This window comes from Cydia fagiglandana, chromosome 25, assembly GCF_963556715.1.
Source record: "Cydia fagiglandana chromosome 25, ilCydFagi1.1, whole genome shotgun sequence".
Classification (NCBI taxonomy): Eukaryota; Metazoa; Arthropoda; class Insecta; order Lepidoptera; family Tortricidae; genus Cydia; species Cydia fagiglandana.
The window spans coordinates 2,616,780-2,637,613 of NC_085956.1; the positions used below are offsets into that span (position 1 = coordinate 2,616,780).

Here is a 20,834-nt window from a genome sequence, read left to right on the forward strand (position 1 = left end):
TCGAAAGATCCGTAAAATCAGGTAACTTTAGTCCACAACTTGCAACTTTGGTCCAAATTCAAGGTCCAGTAATAAAAAAAACCGGGCAAGTGCGAGTCGGACTCGCGCACGAAGGGTTCCGTACCATAATGCAAAAAAAAACAAAAAAAAAGTAAAAAAAAAAACGGTCACCCATCCAAGTACTGACCCCTCCCGACGTTGCTTAACTTTGGTCAAAAATCACGTTTGTTGTATGGGAGCCCCATTTAAATCTTTATTTTATTCTGTTTTTAGTATTTGTTGTTATAGCGGCAACAGAAATACATCATCTGTGAAAATTTCAACTGTCTAGCTATCACGGTTCGTGAGATACAGCCTGGTGACAGACGGACGGACGGACGGACGGACGGACGGACAGCGAAGTCTTAGTAATAGTTTTACCCTTTGGGTACGGAACCCTAAAAATGCATATTTTTCAAATTATGTTGAGTGTATAATATAGAAAGAGCATTCGTGTATCTAAGCTCCAAAATAAATGTATTGAGTACGACTAAAGATCTTTAAACCAAAATCATAAAGGATCTTTAAGAATTAACGTTAAAAACTGTACCATAGTCAGTGGCGGATTTGCAGTCTTTGCCGCCCTAGGCCCCAGGCCCTGTAGCCGCCCCTTTCAAGGCACCCATAATATTGACTACATTTTGAGTTATTTCTTGTTACCATCAGCGAATTTTTTGTCACAATTTGCCGCCCCTAAATCTTGCCGCCCTAGGCCCTACTGCTAGGCCTACTGTGCCTTAGGGCAAATCCGCCACTGACCATAGTTGTATTTAAGGGCTATAGCTACCTGATTTTACGGTATTTAATTAACATAGGGACGTGCACAACATCAGGATGGCCGAGTCGTAGACAGCCTAATATTCGCTACAGTTTAGCCATAGACTAGGAATCCTCTACACCGAGTTCTCTAGAGAGACCTCTAGATGCGGGGGTGCGTGGGACGAGGTGAGCAAAGTTCCGTGCCGTGATTGGTCCGTTCAAAGGTCCCATCAACCTTATGTTTAACTTGCCCTACTAACCTGTAAACCTATCGAAATGCAATTCTTGCCTTGTAACTATTTTTAAGGTAAACTAATAACAACGTATTTAATAATAAAATAAACACGACTGACCTACTTTATAGACATTACAGACACTGACACAGCAATACTTGGTTACTAAGTGTAAGATAATTCAATACCTATTTTATGTCTCTATGTTCATGATTTTATTTTGTTTCATTGTTTATTGTTCTTTAAATTAGTATATTATGTCTTTGCCTGAGATACAGGATATTCCTAGTTCAGGCGCACGTAACAATATACGTAAAATGTAAATGTTCACGCATAATGTAACATTAGCAATAAGGTTTTCTCAATAAATTATTCTTATTCTTATTCTTAAAAGACACGGACGTCACACAAAGACACTTTCGACTCGAACATGGAGTAAAATTACCGTATGTGTGGCAGAGGGAGTAAAATTACTGTATGTGTTCAGTCTGGTGGATGTCTTGTCTGTGAGTTTAGCAAAGCAATTTTTTTCAGTACTATCTGTTTAATTTTGTAACTCATTGTCAACTGTCGATAGTATGTACCATCACGCTCCGCGATTATTACGCCATTTATGGTCCTAGCTAAATTGGTTGTGTAACTTACGCTTTGGAATGTCCAATTTAGCTAGAACCCTAAACGGCGTAACAATCTCGGAGCGTGACTGTACCTGCGAGTCGTGGTACACATCTTCTTATAATTAAGTTATCGTAGCACATTTCAACCAGCCGCAGTCTGTCTGTCTAAATTGTGTTATATTTTAAATATTCCAAAAGAAAACTAGTGTCAGGATACTGATTTAAACTTTCACGATTATTTAACATTATGAAACTACACAACGGGACTCGAAACGTCAGAGGTAAATCTTAAAACTTAAATACGCGATCAAGTCCCGTTGTGTAGTTTCATAGTGTCAGCATGTCCGATTTTGTGCCCGATTGTCATGTTGTCTGTATGTCTGTCAGTATTATGACCTGCCTTGGTCTGTCTGTGAGTAAGTACCTACCTGCGAGTCGTGTGCGCGCATTTTCCATTTCTTCTTATAGTTCTCGTACCACATTTTGACCTGCGCAGGAGTGCGAGGTCGCTCGCTGCCGCAGCGCTTGTTAACCGTATAAATAGCTTTGTGTTTTAATAGTTTAACCTTTTAACGCGCGCCGCTGCATCGTGAACCTTGCTGTAATGCACGAAGGTTGATATTGGGCTGTAGCCGCACGCGTCAGTTGACGTCTTTGGGAAAATTTTACTTAGGGACGTGTAAACTCAGGATGGCCGAGTCGTAGACAGTCAATTATTCGCTAGTCCGGCAAATTTTTTTTATATTATAGACGGCCAAGCAAATCTTGTCAGTAGAAAAAGGCGCGAAATTCAAATTTTCTGACAAGCTATCCCTTCGCGCCTACATTTTTCAAATTTGCCGCCTTTTTGTACTGACAAGATCTGCTTGATCAACTATAACTGATTGTAAGCTGTCGATGGTAAGTACCTGAGAGTCGTGTGCGCGCATCTTGCACTTTTTCTTATAGTTCTTTTACCACATTTTGTCCTGAGCAGGAGTGCGAGGTCGCTCGCGGCCACAGCGCTTGTTTACCGTATAAATAGCTTTGTATTTAAAATTTTACCTTAGGGGCGTGAAAACTCAGGATGGCCGAGTCGTAGACATTCAATTATTCGCTAGTCCGGCAAACAATTTTTTTCAGTAACTGATTGTCAAGTGTCGATGGTAAGTACCTGCGAGTCGTAAGCACGCATCTTGCACTTCTTAGAGTTATCTTACCACATTACAACCAGCCGCAGTCTGATGCCTGTCTAAATTGTGTTGTACGAGTATATTAAATTTATCGTATCTTAAATTTACCTAAAGACATGTACCTAATGTCAGGATGGCTGATTGTTATGTTGTCTGTATGTCTGTCAGTATTTTGACCTGCGTTGGTCTGTCTGTGAGTACGTACCTGCGAGTCGTGTGCGCGCATTTTGCATTTCTTCTTATAGTTCTCGTACCACATTTTGACCTGCGCAGGAGTGCGAGGTCGCTCGCCGCCGCAGCGCTTGTTTACCTCCTCGCATATCGTGGACCACACCAGCTGGAACAGAAATATTATACAGTTAGGGGTCGTCCAGAAATCACGTGATCATATTTGGCCTATTTTTGATTATTTTAATAAGTTTTCGACCTGCTACCTGTGAGTCCCTGTAATTGGCTTCCTGTTTTAATCTTGTTGTCTATTGTAAGTTTTAAAGCTGTTGGTTCTCCTAACATAAGTAAATAAATAAATGCCGCAAATTTTAGGTCGGCGCGCACGTATACCCTGTATATATTTAATACAAGTATCCCGGTAATATCTATTGTATATTGTAAAGAATGTGATACCTATTCCTAGAACTACGTACCTACGTAACTACATAGCAAAGATATCGAATGTCAAATTCCAATACATCTCACAATCAAAACAAGTCCGTAAACGGCACACCAGTTAGTTATAAAATCCGTAGCTACACTTTGTCTATTACTTATTCTGTGACTTTGTTTACAAAATTTCAGTTAGATGCATCTCTTGAATTATACATGTATGTATGTACCTATGTTTACTCAGTTATAACTATTGGTAGTAAAATAAACGGTTAAATTTTAGGAATGACATATTGATTATACAACTGTTTACAACCAATTATGAGTCTTGAAGCTTGAAATAAGAATAATTTATTTCTAGAAACTGTTACAAACATAGTAACCAGGGTTATAAAAGAATTAAATTTTATTTTTTTATTGGAAAAAAATATATACCTAATATCCAATATTTCACATTTCACTCCTTTTACTTAATGTCAGGTCTTAATTTAACGATCACAATCTAGCAAATCAGAATGTAGCTACATTGTAATATTTTTTTGATAAACAAATTATACTACCTTATAGTAAAATAGCTTGCAAGATTTGGTCCGAACATACATACAATGCAAGTTAAATAGAATCTTGTAAAAAGTAAACAAATAACAACTCACATAGTCATAAAGTTGGCTTCTTTCGTCCATCGCACGACAATATAACTCCATCATCGTTACGTGTATTATTAGTTAAGGTATGGACTAAGTGAGAAAATGTTGCGGGTACGAAGCTACACTGAGAGAAAAGTACAACAAAAATACACTTAGAATTACAAAAATAAGCTTAATCCGGGGACAAGGAGAGTTAACTAATAGGAACGAATTGACTTTTGCAATTTCTATTAGTTCTTGCAATTTCTATTATCTTTTTGTTGAAATTATATTTGGGATTACTGAGCTGTTTGTAGAAATAAATAAACTTTACAGAAATAGTGAAACGTCCATAATTATTACTAAAACTTCATTTTTTCCCCCAGTACAGAACTGTTTTTTCATTCCTGGTGATGATTTTTCTCTCAGTGTATATTAGGGTACTAAGTATATAAAAACAAAGTGTAATAGTGTCACAATAAACCTCAAATTTACATGCAAATTGACATTTATTGTGGTACTTTCACCCTATTATGTTATGTCAAAGATAGTGCAGAGTTAGCTCAGACGGAGTTTGGTGCTTGTGTACTACATTTTTATTAACTGGCAACTAAGTCGCTCGATACGTTTTGGAGATAAATGAACATTCATTTGATAAGCACACAAGATTCTCACCCATCTTATTCATAAAACTTTAGAGGCCTGATTTAGTTAAATTATGTTTTATCCCTTTCTTACAAATAAAATGACAGAAAAAGACAAACGATTCATAGCTAATTCAACCCAGTAACAAGAAAAACATATGTCAAGTTAACTAAACTCAAGAGCAACGAAAAGAGTCACTTTGCAAGGATATTTTCGTAGAAACTGGCTGTTTTTAGGATTCCGTACCCAAAGGGTAAAACGGGACCCTATTACTAAGACTCCGCTGTCCGTCCGTCCGTCTGTCCGTCTGTCACCAGGCTGTATCTCACGAACCGTGATAGAATTTCTGTTGCCGCTATAACAACAAATACTAAAAAGTACGGTACCCTCGGTGGGCGAGTCCGACTTGCACTTGTCCGGTTTTTCATTAATCGTGAGTGCACAGAGTGCAATTGATATTAGAAGCAAAGTATGCACCGCTAAGATGTTATGACTTGTGCCACACCCTACACGAGTCAACATTTTGCCAATCCAGCAGAGATACAAGATACCTAAGGTTTAAGGTTACAAAAACTGAGAATCTAGGTCGTATGTAAACTGTTCAAAGTTTAATGTAAATTATATTCACTGAAAGTATGTAACAGGATTTTTGCATGTTTTGCACATTACAAAAAACCGGACAAGTGCGAGTCCAACTCGCGCACGAAGGGTTCCGTACCATTACGCAAAGAACGGCAAAAAATCACGTTTGTTGTTTGGGAGCCCCACTTAAATATTGATTTAATATTGTTTTTAGTCTTTGTTGTTATAGCTGCAACAGAAATACATCATCTGTGAAAATTTCAACTGTCTAGCTATCACGGTTCACGAGACACAGTCTGGTGACAATAACAGACAGACGAACAGCGGAGTCTTACTAATAGGGTCCCATTTTCACCCTTTGGGCTCGGAACCCTAAATAATAGTTCCGTTTTTACCCTTTGGATACGGAACCCTAAAAAACGAGGGCCCAAAGGTCCAAATTTTAATTACAAAAACGTCCTCATATTTTTGCGTATAGATAAACCGATTATGACGTTAATTGAACAATTACATGATTAGTAACATTCAGCTGTAGTTAAAATTCCGTGTGATAGCGATAAGGTAACTATGGACGATAACTCGCAGATTTAGATACCGATAACTACCGATAATTGACGTATGGTTAACCGACAACACGAAGTATTTTGTAAATATTTGAATAACGTAAGTTTTTACCGTGCGACTTTCAATCCGGAGGTCGCGCGCTCAAACCCCGGCTCGTACCAATGAGTTTTTCGGAACTTGTACGAAATATCATTTGATATTTATGAGTGCCCCAATCCGCATTGGGCTAGCGTGGGGTCTATAGCCCAAGCCCTCTCGCGCTCGAGAGGAGGCCTGTGCCCAGCAGTGGGACGTATATATATAGGCTGAGATGATGATGATGATTTATGAGTGCCAGTCACTTTTCGGTGAAAGAAAACATCGTGAGGAATCCGGACTAATCCCAATAACATATTAACTCACATTTATAGACGTGTCTAACGCGAATTTTAGCCTGATCAGCCGCGACCACGACCAGTGAAACCTGTGTCGAAACGTCGGTAAATAAAGGTAATTGAATAAAATTCGCGTTTCACCCGTCTATAAATGTGAGTTAATATGTGTTCAAAACGCGAAAGTTTTAAATGTTATAATCCCAATAAGGCCTAGTTTACCCTCTGGGTTGGAGTGTCAGATGGCATAGTAGTAGCGGTTGACCAAAATCAGCTGCAAATGGTGTTAAAGGTATGAAAATCGGCACGATTAATCTTTAGGCCATTTGAATCAATTTGACCCGTAGCACCAAAAAATAAAAACAAACGGAAAGGAGTTATGACGTCATCTTTTTTTGTATGGAAAAATAAAAAAAAATGTTCAGAAACCTATCGTGTATGGAATTAAATGAAAGGGCGTTTTGAGCCGGTTCTAAAAATATATCACATTATTATATTTCCGTCACTTGCATTCAATTGAAATAAAAATAATTTTCAAAACATACCAAGTTTGGGCTCCTCCAGATACGAAACCGTTGAATTATTTTTTGCAAAATATACCTGCAGTAATACCCAATATCCTCATATCTAACCCCAAGAAATTAATTTCGAAAATATTTAGTTTTAGTATTATTTTTTAAATGTTTATTATTACAAATTGTAATCTATCAATCCAACAATGAAACGGCCTGCTAGCCTAGTCGATAGTGACCCTGCCTATGAAGCAAGAGGTCCCAGGTTCGAATCCTGGTAAGGGCATTTATTTGTGTGTTCATCATCATCATCACACAAATAAATGCCCATATACAAATATATACAAGCCCTGGTAAGGGCATTTATTTGTGTGATGATGATGATGAACACACAAATAAATGCCCTTACCAGGATTCGGACCTGGGACTGCCTGCTTCATAGGCAGGGTCACTATTGACTAGGCTAGGAGGCCATTTCATTGATAGATTGATAGATCACAATTTGTAATAATAAAAAAAGTAAAATAATACTAAAACTAAATATTTTCGAAATTAATTTCTTGGGGTTAGATATGAGGATATTGGGTATTACTTGAGCTATATTTTACAAAAAATAATTCAACGGTTTCGTATCTGGAAGAGCCCAAACTTGGTATGTTTTGAAAGTTATTTTTATTTTAATTGAATGCAAGTGACGGAAATATAATAATGTGATATATTTTTAGAACCAGCTCAAAATGCCCTTTCATTTAATACCACACACGATAGGTTTCTGAACAATTTTTTTATTTTTCCATAAAAAAAAAAGATGACGTCATAACTCCTTTTCGTTTGTTTTTTTTTTTGTGCTACGGGTCAAATTGATTCAAATGGCCTAAAGATTAATCGTGCCGATTTTCATACCTTTAACACCATTTGCAGCTGATTTCCGAATTTCAGGTTGTACCGCTATCGCTAGCAGTCGCTTTCGTAAAATTTCGGGGCCAGCTACAAATCGGAAGACTATAGAAGCCAGTGTGAAATAAATAAATAACTCAAATAAGTAAAACATTATCTAAACTACCCGACATACAAACTTTTTCATTATTGTCATATAGGTAGGTAACTACGTGTTATCTTTTGGAAAGTAATTACTAACTATGACAAGTTAGTTCAGCTTAACGATAAAATGTAAGATTATGATTATATCCGTGTTAGATTATGACGTAAAGTTACATGAACAACATTAATAACTTAAATCTGTTTGTGCTAACCTTTTACAAAATGATTTGTAATGATATAGGAGGATTTAGAAGGCAAACGGGCAGACGAAGCGCCCGATGGTTAGCAATTAAAGCCTGGCCAGAAATATATGACCACTTCAATAATTTTTAGGCGTAAGGGTCATTCTAGATCTGTGGTCTGTGGTGGTTTAGACCGTAGGTGCTAATATGGGGTACTACAAGTTACCTGTTTGCTCCGGTTGGTGGCGTTGTTGGAGCGGCCCTGGCGCGGCGTCGCGGTGGCGCGCGATCAGCTCCAGCACCGTCCTCTCCAGCTCGGTGCAGTTCTTGGAGCGCTCCTCGTGGCCCCGGCGGGCGCGGATCGTTGTCAGTACAAGTTACCTGTTTGCTCCGGTTGGTGGCGTTGTTGGAGCGGCCCTGGCGCAGCACGTCGCGGTGGCGCGCGATCAGCTCCAGCACCGTCCTCTCCAGCTCGGTGCAGTTCTTGGAGCGCTCCTTGTGGCCCCGGCGGGCGCGGGTCGTTGTCAGTACAAGTTACCTGTTTGCTCCGGTTGGTGGCGTTGTTGGAGCGGCCCTGCCGCAGCATGTCGCGGTGGCGCGCGATCAGCTCCAGCACCGTCCTCCTCTCCAGCTCGGTGCAGTTCTTGGAGCGCTCCTTGTGGCCCCGGCGGGCGCGGATCGTTGTCAGTACGAGTTACCTGTTTGCTCCGGTTGGTGGCGTTGTTGGACCGGCCCTGGCGCAGCAGGTCGCGGTGGCGCGCGATCAGCTCCAACACCGTCCTCTCCAGCTCGGTGAAGTTCTTGGAGCGCTCCTTGTGGCCCCGGCGGGTGCGGATCATTGTCAGTACAAGTTACCTGTTTGCTCCGGTTGGTGGCGTTGTTGGAGCGGCCCTGGCGCAGCAGGTCGCGGTGGCGCGCGATCAGCTTCAACTCCGTTTTCCTCTCCAGCTCGGTGCAGTTCTTGGAGCGCTCCTTGTGGCCCCGGCGGGCGCGGATCGTTGTCAGTACAAGTTACCTGTTTGCTCCGGTTGGTGGCGTTGTTGGAGCGGCCCGGCCCTGGCGCAGCACGTCGCGGTGACGCGCGATCAGCTCCAGCACCGTCCTCTCCAGCTCGGTGCAGTTCTTGGAGCGTTCCTTGTGGCCCCGGCGGGCGCGGATCGTTGTCAGTACAAGTTACCTGTTTGCTCCGGTTGGTGGCGTTGTTGGAGCGGCCCTGGCGCAGCACGTCGCGGTGGCGCGCGTTCAGCTCCAGCACCGTCCTCTCCAGCTCGGTGAAGTTCTTGGAGCGCTCCTTGTGGCCCCGGCGGGCGCGGATCGTTGTCAGTACGAGTTACCTGTTTGCTCCGGTTGGTGGCGTTGTTGGAGCGGCCCTGGCGCGGCGTCGCGGTGGCGCGCGATCAGCTCCAGCACCGTCCGCTTCTCCAGCTCGGTGCAGTTCTTGGAGCGCTCCTTGTGGCCCCGGCGGGCGCGGATCGTTGTCAGCACAAGTTACCTGTTTGCTCCGGTTGGTGGCGTTGTTGGAGCGGCCCTGACGCAGCAAGTCGCGATCAGCACCGTCCTCTCCAGCTCGGTGAAGTTCTTGGAGCGCTCCTCGTGGCCCCGGCGGGCGCGGATCGTTGTCAGTACGAGTTACCTGTTTGCTCCGGTTGGTGGCGTTGTTGGAGCGGCCCTGGCGCAGAACGTCGCGGTGGCGCGCGATCAGCTCCAACACAGTCCTCTTCTCCAGTTCGGTGAAGTTCTTGGAGCGCTCCTTGTGGCCCCGGCGGGCGCGGATCGTTGTCAGTACGAGTTACCTGTTTGCTCCGGTTGGTGGCGTTGTTGGAGCGGCCCTGGCGCAGCACGTCGCGGTGGCGCGCGATCAGCTCCAGCACCGTCCTCTCCAGCTCGGTGCAGTTCTTGGAGCGCTCCTTGTGGCCCCGGCGGGCGCGGATCGTTGTCAGTACAAGTTACCTGTTTGCTCCGGTTGGTGGCATTGTTGGAGCGGCCCTGACGCAGCAAGTCGCGATCAGCACCGTCCTCTCCAGCTCGGTGAAGTTCTTGGAGCGCTCCTCGTGGCCCCGGCGGGCGCGGATCGTTGTCAGTACGAGTTACCTGTTTGCTCCGGTTGGTGGCGTTGTTGGAGCGGCCCTGGCGCAGAACGTCGCGGTGGCGCGCGATCAGCTCCAACACAGTCCTCTTCTCCAGTTCGGTGAAGTTCTTGGAGCGCTCCTTGTGGCCCCGGCGGGCGCGGATCGCGTTCACGGCGCTTCTTGTTGTGGACATATCAGTCTGGAAATAAAGTTATGGTTACGCTTTTCATCATATTTTTTTTTAATGTAATAGTCAGCAAACGAGCCGCCTGATGGGAAGCGGTCATCGTCGCCCATGGACATAAGCAACATTATGAGTTTTTCGGCACTTATGTACCTACGAAATATCATTTGATATTTACTATTCGCTTTTCGGTGGAGGAAAACATCGTGAGGAAACCGGACTAATCCCAATATGGCCTAGTTGACCCTCTGCGCTCAACGTCTATTCGCCCGGAATTAGTTGCCAAGCGGACCCCAGGCTCCCATGAGCCGTGGCAAAATGCCGGGATAACGCGAGGAAGATGATACACTTCATATATCTTTAATCCTAGCATAGAGAAATATAGTAAGACAAGAGTGCTCACTCCATACATCAGTTTTGGTACCAAAAATATTAGTATTTGGGTTCCGTACCCAAAGGGTAAAACGGGACCCTATTACTAAGACTTCGCTGTCCGTCCGTCCGTCCGTCTGTCACCAGGCTGTATCTCACGAACCGTGATAGCTAGACAGTTGAAATTTTCACAGATGATGTATTTCTGTTGCCGCTATAACAACAAATACTAAAAACAGAATAAAATAAAGATTTAAATGGGGCTCCCATACAACAAACGTGATTTTTGACCAAAGTTAAGCAACGTCGGGAGTGGTCAGTATTTGGATGGGTGACCGTTTTTGTTTTTGCTTTTTTTTGTTTTTTTTTTTGCATTATTGTACGGAACCCTTCGTGCGCGAGTCCGACTCGCACTTGCTCGGTTTTTTTTTCATCACAGTCACAGCTTGTCATGAAAACATCAATAAGCGAGTCCATCGGCGATAGCGGTTAGATAAGAGATAACCAAATTGATGTAATAGGGTTATTTCACTTGTTTTTAGGGTTTCTGTGTCTAAAATTATTTACCTACATGTAGGTACAAGTGCGGAACCTGGGTACCTAATGATTCTCCGAAAAACTTTTAGCAGATCATCGATTCGCCGACAACGATTCGCCGAACATCGTTTCGCAGAGTCATTTATTTGTCAGTGTAACTTTTGGTCGACTAACGTTACGTAGACTCTTGGTTCACATACCGTTCAGTTTGCTTCTGTGTAAATTAGCAGTAACTATTATTATTGGACGATTTCCATTTAGCAAAGTAATCGTTTCGTTTAAGCAATGTTTAGTCGAATAACGTTTCACATTTTATATAGTTAGGTATAAGTCGTTATTTTCGAAACAAAAACTTTTTGCAGAAATAAAGAAAACCCATATCCAAAAGGATGAAATAAAATATTATCCTTTTTTAAGTAAATTATGGTTTATAAAAAATATTATATTTATATAGTTTAGCTTTGTTTTGCCGGCAATTTTTCTATAGATTTTTGTTTCACAGAAAAAAATTCAAGTTATTTGAAATGGCAAAATCTTTACACAATATTTACTTTTCAAATAATTTTACTTCGGATTAGTTATGGTTTACCAAAAAATTTAAATATTAGTTTAGTTTCAAGGACAATTTGTTCATGTAATTTCATTTCACAGATTCATGGACCTGTAGATAAGTTACTTCTTATAAATACGGTTTTTACCAAAATTTAAGATCCAGAATAGTCATTTAGTCGAATTTTATTTATTGAGTCGTTATTCGTCAATTAACGCAATCTGCTTTTCTAAGAATATAAGAATAAGAATACATTTTTTAGGGGTCGCAGTTCTAACCTAACCTAACGAACTTTTCTGGAAAAAGTTCGTTTTTTTTCGGGGTCGTAGTTCTAACCTAACCCAATTTTCTGGCAACAGTTCGTTTTCTTGGGGGTCGCAGTTCTAACCTAACCTAACCCACTTTTTCAGCAACGGTTCGTTTTCTTAATGGTTCAGCTCTAAACTAACCTAAACTGCTTTTTTAGCAATTTCAATGAATACTACGAGTATGTGAAAGTTAATTTAGTAAAGTAATAAATTAGAGAGAAGTTTTTCCAGTTAATATTAATGCCAAATGAACATTCGACCTCTTGTGTTTCGACCAATGGTTTCTCGGGTAATTATGACAGTTACTAAATGATTATTCTACGAATAGTAAATATGCGTATCAATATTCTGCTTATTGACTACTCTCGCAAGCGACTATTATGCGTAATGAGATTCGGCCAATCGTTACTCTGCCAAAGATCCCGTCGGCGAATCGTTGTCGGCGAAACAAAAATCGGCGTAATTTTTTTCGGAATATCAATAGGGCACCGCGGAACCTAATTAGAGTACCGGTAGAGTAGCGGAGATGCATTTGTAACATAATATAACGGCAACAAGGGTCCATATTGGGTCGCATAATAATTGATTGTCCTAATGTAATGTTACGCATAAAACTCATTTCGCATAATTGTTATTGTACTGGAAATATTAACATTTCTGAAAAATTATAACTCAAACCTAACCTAACCTACCCTATTCTACACAACATATGCAAAATATTTTGGATAATACTTTCTGTTTCAGCTGGAGAAAAAATATGCGAAAAGAGATTTATGCGTAACATTACATTATGACAATAAATTTTTATGCGATGAAATAATCCCCGGCAACAAACATCCGAATAAAAATTATTTCGTTCAAATATAAACTTCATACATTAGCAAACTAGATTCTTAAAAAAAAGAACCATATTTGTTTCGGCTTGCTTTAAACGCGCACTGATGACATCAAAATTATACGCCAGCATAGTTCAAACGTAAATTCACATTCACATGTAAAATTAATACAAATGTACATTCGCCATCAGTTATATCGGAGCGGCCAAGGTGCTCACAAATATCTGAACACGCCTCTATTGTCAAGGCGTTAGAGTGCGTGTTCAGGTATTGTGAACACCTTGTGGGCTATTCATAAATTACATCATTTCAAATTAGGGGCATCTGGACATCGGATCGATTATCGGATCATCGGATCGGAGGGGTCTGGACATCGGATGATGGTAGCATGACGTAGGAGGAAACGGGGTCATTCGAAGCATGATTTTTGGATGACTTTAGTGGGGGGTCAAAAATCGTCAAAAATAGATGACGTAATATATGGACAGCCCCTTGGGCGCTCCTATATATCTGATGGCGACTGTACATCATCATCATCATCATTTCAGCCTATATACGTCCCACTGCTGGGCACAGGCCTCCTCTTATGCGCGAGAGGGCTTGGGCTATAGTCCCCACGCTAGCCATTGCGGATTGGGGACTTCACATACACCTTTGAATTTCTTCGCAGATGTATGCAGGTTTCCTCACGATGTTTTCTTCACCGAAAAGCTAGTGGTAAATATCAAATGATATTTCGTACATAAGTTCCGAAAAACTCATTGGTACGAGCCAGGATTTGAACCCGCGACCTTCGGATCGGTCTTTCGGACTGTACATACTAACCTGCAATATGTAGGTATGTATGTGACTAGCTGGCCTTAAGTAAACATTTAAACCAACTGGTTCCCAAAGTCGTATAAAATTAACATTTGTCTCTACATATACTTACTGTTTGCAAAAAAAACTCACCCGTTTTACATTCCAATAAAACTAGAAATAACGACCAGTAAATAATAGAGACTATTAAATCGGGGTTGTTGTCACCAAAGTAAAGATTTCTAACCAATAGCACAGAATAAATACTAGATACATAAAGGTGACAGTCCATTTCCAACGACAGCTGGAAATGGCATTTTACAATAGAAATTGACAATGGCAGCGACGCGTTCAGTACCGGTAGTGCAGCTGCGGTTAGAAATGGAATGTTACCATAAGACTCACTCTGTAACAAAACGCGTCTGTTACGATTAGGACAGATATGGCCGCTAGGTGGCGACAGCGCCACGCGCGGCTTATGGCTAGCCACCAAAATTGGCATGGAACGGATGTGTTTGTGGAACTGATGTCGACAATTGTCGGACCTGTCACGTTGGTGAAATAGGGGCCAGGCCAGGTTGCGATTGCGATTTCATTGTTTGGTATGGCATCTCTATAGTGATAGTAACCAAAAGGCCGTAATATCCTTACGAAATTAGTGGAGTGACATTAATTTTACCCAAAAATCGCGCGGGGCAAACGTAGGGCATTATCTTATCTTATTGTTTTCGGGGGCCCTTGCAGATACACTTCGACCCATAGGGATCTTTTGTGCAATTACCCCCTAGAGAAGATCCGTCAGCTACTCAAGAGCTTTTCCCACCATATCCATGTGTCGAATGATGGAGCTCGTGGGTAGCGTTTTAAAGTCCTTTGGTTCCAGATATCCTGCTCCAAAGTCCTTCATTCTTTGTCTGGCGCGGGCGTGACATTCACACGTTAAGTGTTTCACTGTCTCTTCCTCTTCACCACACATACGACAATCGGTATTGTCAGAGTGTCCCATTTTGGCCAGAATTCCTTTGACCCCGTAATGGCCAGTAAACACCCCCGTTATGATTTGGAGCTGTCTTTTGCTAAGTTTCCAAAGTTTTTTGCTCCAGCCGGAGCAAAAAGCTTTGGAAACTTGTAGGGCATCGATATGCATTCATAAAATTAATGCATGCTTTACGAAAATATTAAATTTCACGTGAAACTGTTGGTAGAACTCATTCAATTTCAAAATACAAACTCACTAACACAACATCAATTTCACATCACCAATTTCGTAATGTAATTCCGACTTAAATCAATCCATTCCTACAGTTTGAAACTAAATCTCGTTTTGATTTCAAAGCCAATATAACGTTTCAAATTGATTTTCATCGACGTGATTAGGAATAGAACAGACAATTAAATAGGACACACGAGCGCTAACGTTTCATCTTAACGAAAAGAGAAACAATGTTAGAAGATTAACATTCTTTATTATTTATTGGTCTTTATTAAAGTCGATCTTGTTTGGGTACCGTTGGTAGCGGAAACATTAATAGTGTCTAACTGTAGTTTTTAGGGTTCCGTACCCAAAGGGCAAAAACGGGTCCCTATTACTAAGACTTCACTGTCCGTCTGTCTGTCACCAGGCTGTACCTCATGAACCGTGATAGGTAGACAGTTGAAATTTTCACAGATCACAGATGATATATTACTGTTGCCGCTATAACAACAAATACTAAAAAGTACGGAACCCTCGGTGGGCGAGTCCGATTCGCACTTGTTTCAATACTAATTAAAGTTAACAAGTCTAACAAAGTATGTATGTATGTATGTACAATTGTACATATGTATGTATTTACTTTATTGTATATAGAAATATAAACACGAGAAACACAGTTACAGAGTCAATTAAATACAACAAAGGCGAACTTATCCCTGAATGGGATCTCTTCCAGTTAAGTATTGTGTGTAGACTTATTTTTATATGGAATAGGAATGAAATAGAATAAGTTTATGTATGTATGTATTTATTTTTGTATGTATTCGTTTATGTGTGTTAAAATCTTATTTTACCTGTGTCTTATATTTTATGTTTACCCCACCGGACTGTATAACTGAAGGTCCGACCCCATTTAAACTAGAGATGCCCCGAATAGTGAATTTGGCCGAATACCGAATATTCGGCCCCACTTTCGGTCGAATACCGAATATTCGGTCGCCGAATATTGATGTGCGAACATTTTGAGTCACAATTATTATGAAAATTGTTCGCCAACAAAGCACAACGTTTGCTAAGATATATTTTTATGTTGAACAGAATTAATGAATGTAGTTGGAGTCAAACAAATCAGACCCATGATAAAAATAAAATATTTTGTAATCAACAAATGCTCAAAAACGTGCCTTCGATTTAACTACTTTCCAAGAATACATTTTAAATTTAATATTTATACCTAGTTTTTGGTTATTTTTTTGTGTAATTTTTCTTTTTAGGTAGGTGCAACAGATATTCGGTATTCCGAAATACCGAATATTCGGCATAGTGTCCGAATAGGCCGAATACCGAATAGTTGCCGAATATTCGTGGCATCTCTAATTTAAACCGTAATTAATAATGCAATCTGCCAACGCGTAGTAAACAACTAATAAAAGTTTTTTGTAGGTACTTATTTAAAAACCTTTGGCTACTTAGCCATCCTAAATATCAGTAATACGTGTATTCAATTACAAAAACGGGTCTACCGCGATATAATTTCATTGTTTTTACCTTTAATTCCGCGGTAGACCAGTTTGTGTAATTGAATATGTGTACAAAACGCGAGAGTTTAAAGTGTTATAGTAATACGTGTGTTCCAGTTGTGTGTGTTAAGAAGATATATGGGGCATTATCTATGAAAAGGGACCTTATTGTCGATGGCGCTTACGCCTCACAGCACCGCGCGGCATTGTATTTATATCGGAGCATCGTTAATAATAGCGTAAGCGCCATCGACAATAAGGTCCATTTTCATCATAGAAGTAGCATCCTATAGAAGTGGTGTGCGCGTGCCTCCGTGAGGGACAAAACATACGCAATGCGACAATATTAAAAACACGTTTTAACATTCCTGACATTATACCAAAAACAATCTACGTAATTCTGTCGAGTTATTTGTTGCCCACCATAGCCCATACTAACAAAAAGGTGGGGAACAAACAAAAAGTGAGACTGTGACAAGGACAAGCAATAGTACCACTTTCTCTGCTACTCCTACTGAAAGTTCTATAAGTGTATCTCGTTCGGTCATTTGGCCCCTCCCCCATGTCTTCTCTATATTATTGTATCTCTATGATTTTCATAGATTACGTCACATATTAGATGAGCCCTTTCTCTGATTTGAGTATTTTAGGTTTTAGGTTAGGAACGGCTCCTAAAATTAGTGCAATAAGGACTGCAACTTAGGCGGAAAATCCTGCGTAAAAATATCAGAAATCGAAGTTTCGCTCTCGACATTTTCCTCCTCCAAAGTAGTAGAGGCAGAGACCACTGATTTCCACTTGCTACGATCCTGACATTTACCTCTTTCGCTTCCTCCACTTTCATAACATTCCTCATACACGCTCGCCGGTTTAGGGTGCTCTTGAACTAGCCTTCAGAATCAGAAATCAGAATCAGAAATTATTTATTTGCATTGATACAGTATGGGGATGTTACAATATGGTGTTACAGATCATGTACCTAGCTTGCATGCAAGCGTGCAAATTCATCATTATAATCATAAATTTAAATAAATATAAAATGTCAAATTGAAATAATTGAAAAAATAACAAAATATTAACACAATAGGCATGTCACAATACAATTAATAACTAAATATCACTAATTTGAATATTGTTGGTATTCGAGATTATGACTTTACGCTGTAAAAACAACGCTCTGAGAGCCAGTTTGTCAAACTGCGTTTAAAAGCGTTTCCCTCTAGCAGCTTTAGTTCCTCCGGGAGATTATTATATATAATAATGCACATATTAAAAACATTTTTCTTGTATATCATCCTGCGACAACGAGGGTGGTATAAACGGTTCATAACGTTTACCCTGGTACGCCTTTCAAGGACTTCGCCGCGTGTTTTAAAGTACGAATTATGTGATCTGACAAAATTACATATTTCTCTTAAGTAAAACTAAAAATCCTTCCTTTACCGTGTCTATGGTAAAGGAAGGATTTTTAGTTTCTTGAAAAGGGGCACACAGCTTTCGTCCTGCCACGAATTACTGATGTGACGATGATGATGACGCCACGAATTGATGACACACTTTTTTTGTATTTTAAAGACTCTGTCCACTTCCACTGCGTTTCCCCACAATATTAACCCATAACCAAGGACAGATGATACGTATCCATGATAAGCGGTCAATGCTGCTTCAACAGACACCTTTCTTCAGGATTTCCCCAATCTGATCAGAGAAAGTCCGCCGAGGTCTACCCCTTCCAACTCCCACTTCTACTTTTCCTTATACACTCACATGACTTGTGTGCTCTATCATTTTTGCAAACTGTCAAATACTGAGTGACCTATAGCCGGTTAGCCGCCAAGTGACCAGCACCCAAAACCAAATTAAATTCTTATCTATAGAATAGTATTAGTATATTTCTTATTTAATTATACAAACGGGTCTATTGCGATATACTTTCATTGTTTTTACCTTAAATTCCGACGTTTAAGCTGAGTTGCACCAGCTGTGGTCACGGAAAGACTCAGCTCAAACGTCGAAATTTAAGGTAAAAACAATGAAATTATATCGCGGTAGACCCGTTTGTGTAATTAAATATGTGTACAAAACGCGAGAGTTTAAAGTGTTACAGTATATTTCTTATCTAGAAATATAATGGGAAAAATTAAAAGCGATGAACGTGTCTGGTAAAAAGGTCCTCATTCGTATGCTTATCTGTTTGATATAAGTCAACTGTCAAATAAATGATGTGACCTATAGCCGCGAGGTGGCCGCCACAGTTGCGCATTTATGAATGACAGTAGATTAATTTCTTCTACTGCTTGTTTAAAAAAAAACTTGAAATGATTTCACCGATGACAAAAGTATGACAGAACAGTACCGTCTTTACCACAAGGGCACACGGCCGGGGCCCTTGGCCCCCATCCTCGCGGGGCCCCGAAGGACTGACAGTAACAGTATTTGATTACCCATAATAAATCGAAGATCATAGTAGAAAAATGTTAGTTTAATTAGCTTTCTTTACTTTCCAAAAGGGCCCCAGCATAGTTTAAGACGGCCCTGGTAGAGCAACACGTTTTTAGGGTTCCGTACCCAAAGGGTAAAACGGGACCCTATTACTAAGACTTCGCTGTCCGTCCGTCCGTCCGTCTGTCACCAGGCTGTATCTCACGAACCGTGATGGCTAGACAGTTGAAATTTTCACAGATGATGTATTTCTGTTGCCGCTATAACAACAAATACTAAAAACAGAATAAAATAAAGATTTAAATGGGGCTCCCATACAACAAACGTGATTTTTGACCAAAGTTAAGCAACGTCGGGAGTGGTCAGTACTTGGATGGGTGACCGTTTTTTTTTGCTTTTTTTGCATTATGGTACGGAACCCTTCGTGCGCGAGTCCGACTCGCACTTGCCCGGTTTTTCGGTAATTGCAACACGTATAGAGTTAGACCAAGAAAAGTCTGCAGCGATTTTGATAGCCCACACAGTGGATGAGTTATTTATACGTCCTAATTTCACAGATGTTAAGAATGACACTTGCACTGCGTGAGCTACCAAAATCACTGCAGACTTTTCTCGGTCTGACCCTAATTAAATTAAAAACAAGAATTTAGACTGGCCCTAGGTGAAATAGCCCAATAATATGTAATACGGCTAACTCTGTCATTTAAAGCTGTCACACCGACGCTTAGACAGGTTTGGTCAAGGTCTCGACTCTCGAGTCTAGTTAAATTTAATTCTAATTCAATGTTGTCTAGATACGAGTTATTTTTACTGGAAAAACGGTTCGTTTTATATTTAGCTAACCGAGGCAGTGTTTGACTTGTTCTATTGTCAAATTGTGACATAGCTTTTCAATTTAAAAGTAAAAAGTGCCCGTTTTAATTTCGTTCTTAATAATCAAATTAGCCGTAATCTAAATGAACCCTACCCTACCATACCTTACCCTAAAGTGTCATTCTATAGAACTTGCTAACTATGTAAACAAACCGCCATATTGAAACTGTCACTGAATGATGATTTCAGTAAATAAATAAATAATAAATAAATAAATAAATATTATAGGACATTCTTACACAGACTGACTAAGTCCCACAGTAAGCTCAAGAAGGCTTGTGTTGTGGGTACTCAGACAACGATATATATATATATATAATATACAAATACATAGAAAACACCCATGACTCAGGAACAAATATCTGTATCATCATACAAATAAATGCCCTTACTGGGATTCGAACCCAGGACCATCGGCTTCGCAGGCAGGGTCACTACCCACTAGGCCAGACCGGTCGTCAAAATATATCGGTCGTTCAGTATAGCGGTTTGTTTACATAGTTAGCAAGTTTATCCATAGAATGACACTTTACCCCACCCTAGGACCTAAATGGTCGCGTACTGTGCGGTTTAAGAGGAATTTCCTCCCGCGGACGCTCCGGCTGTGGAATGAGCTCCCTTCCGAGGTTTTCCCGAGGGTCTACAGTATGGGGTTCTCCAAAAAAAGAGTGTACAGGTTTTTAAAAGGTCGGCAACGCGCATGTAACACCTCTGGAGTTGCAGGCGGCGGTGACTGCTTACCATCAGGCGGGCCGTACGCTTGTTTGCCACCGATGTGGTATTAAAAAGAAATCTAGTCCCAGATTCTACACGTTATCAGACCATTATGTCATCATTCGAAACATTCGCAAACTGGTAGTTAATACCAAGGTTTTCGGTGCAATTTTAGCATATGTGCGAACTGGCATATAACACCATCGTATTTCATACGATTATAGACTCTTATACTAAAGTAATAAGGTACGTAATGGCGTGAGTTAATTATAATTTGTTGTCATTGTCATGGCGCGAGGACTGGGACAGTTTATTCTGATTTTATTAGATGATACTAGCAACTCCCGTGGCTTTGTTCGAGTCATCATCATCTCAGCCATAAGACGTCCACTGCTGAACATAGGCCTCCCCCTTATGGGAGGTGAATGCCATAATCGCCACGCTTGGCAGGCGGGTTGGCGATCGCAGTCGAGTACACCGAATTTGAGGG

General features: G+C 40.7%; 1 protein-coding gene across 1 annotated transcript in view; it reads right to left on the minus strand.

Annotated features, from left to right (window-relative positions):
• LOC134677155 (uncharacterized) overlaps positions 1-20,834 on the minus strand; it is a 36,733-nt gene that overhangs the window by 9,928 nt on the left and 5,971 nt on the right. Inside the window, exons 2-3 of the mRNA XM_063535614.1 lie at positions 10,038-10,214; positions 3,026-3,157 (exon numbers count right to left, since the gene is read on the minus strand). Coding sequence (XP_063391684.1) covers positions 3,026-3,157; positions 10,038-10,214 — 309 coding nt within the window. The remainder of the gene's footprint in view (positions 1-3,025; positions 3,158-10,037; positions 10,215-20,834) is intronic.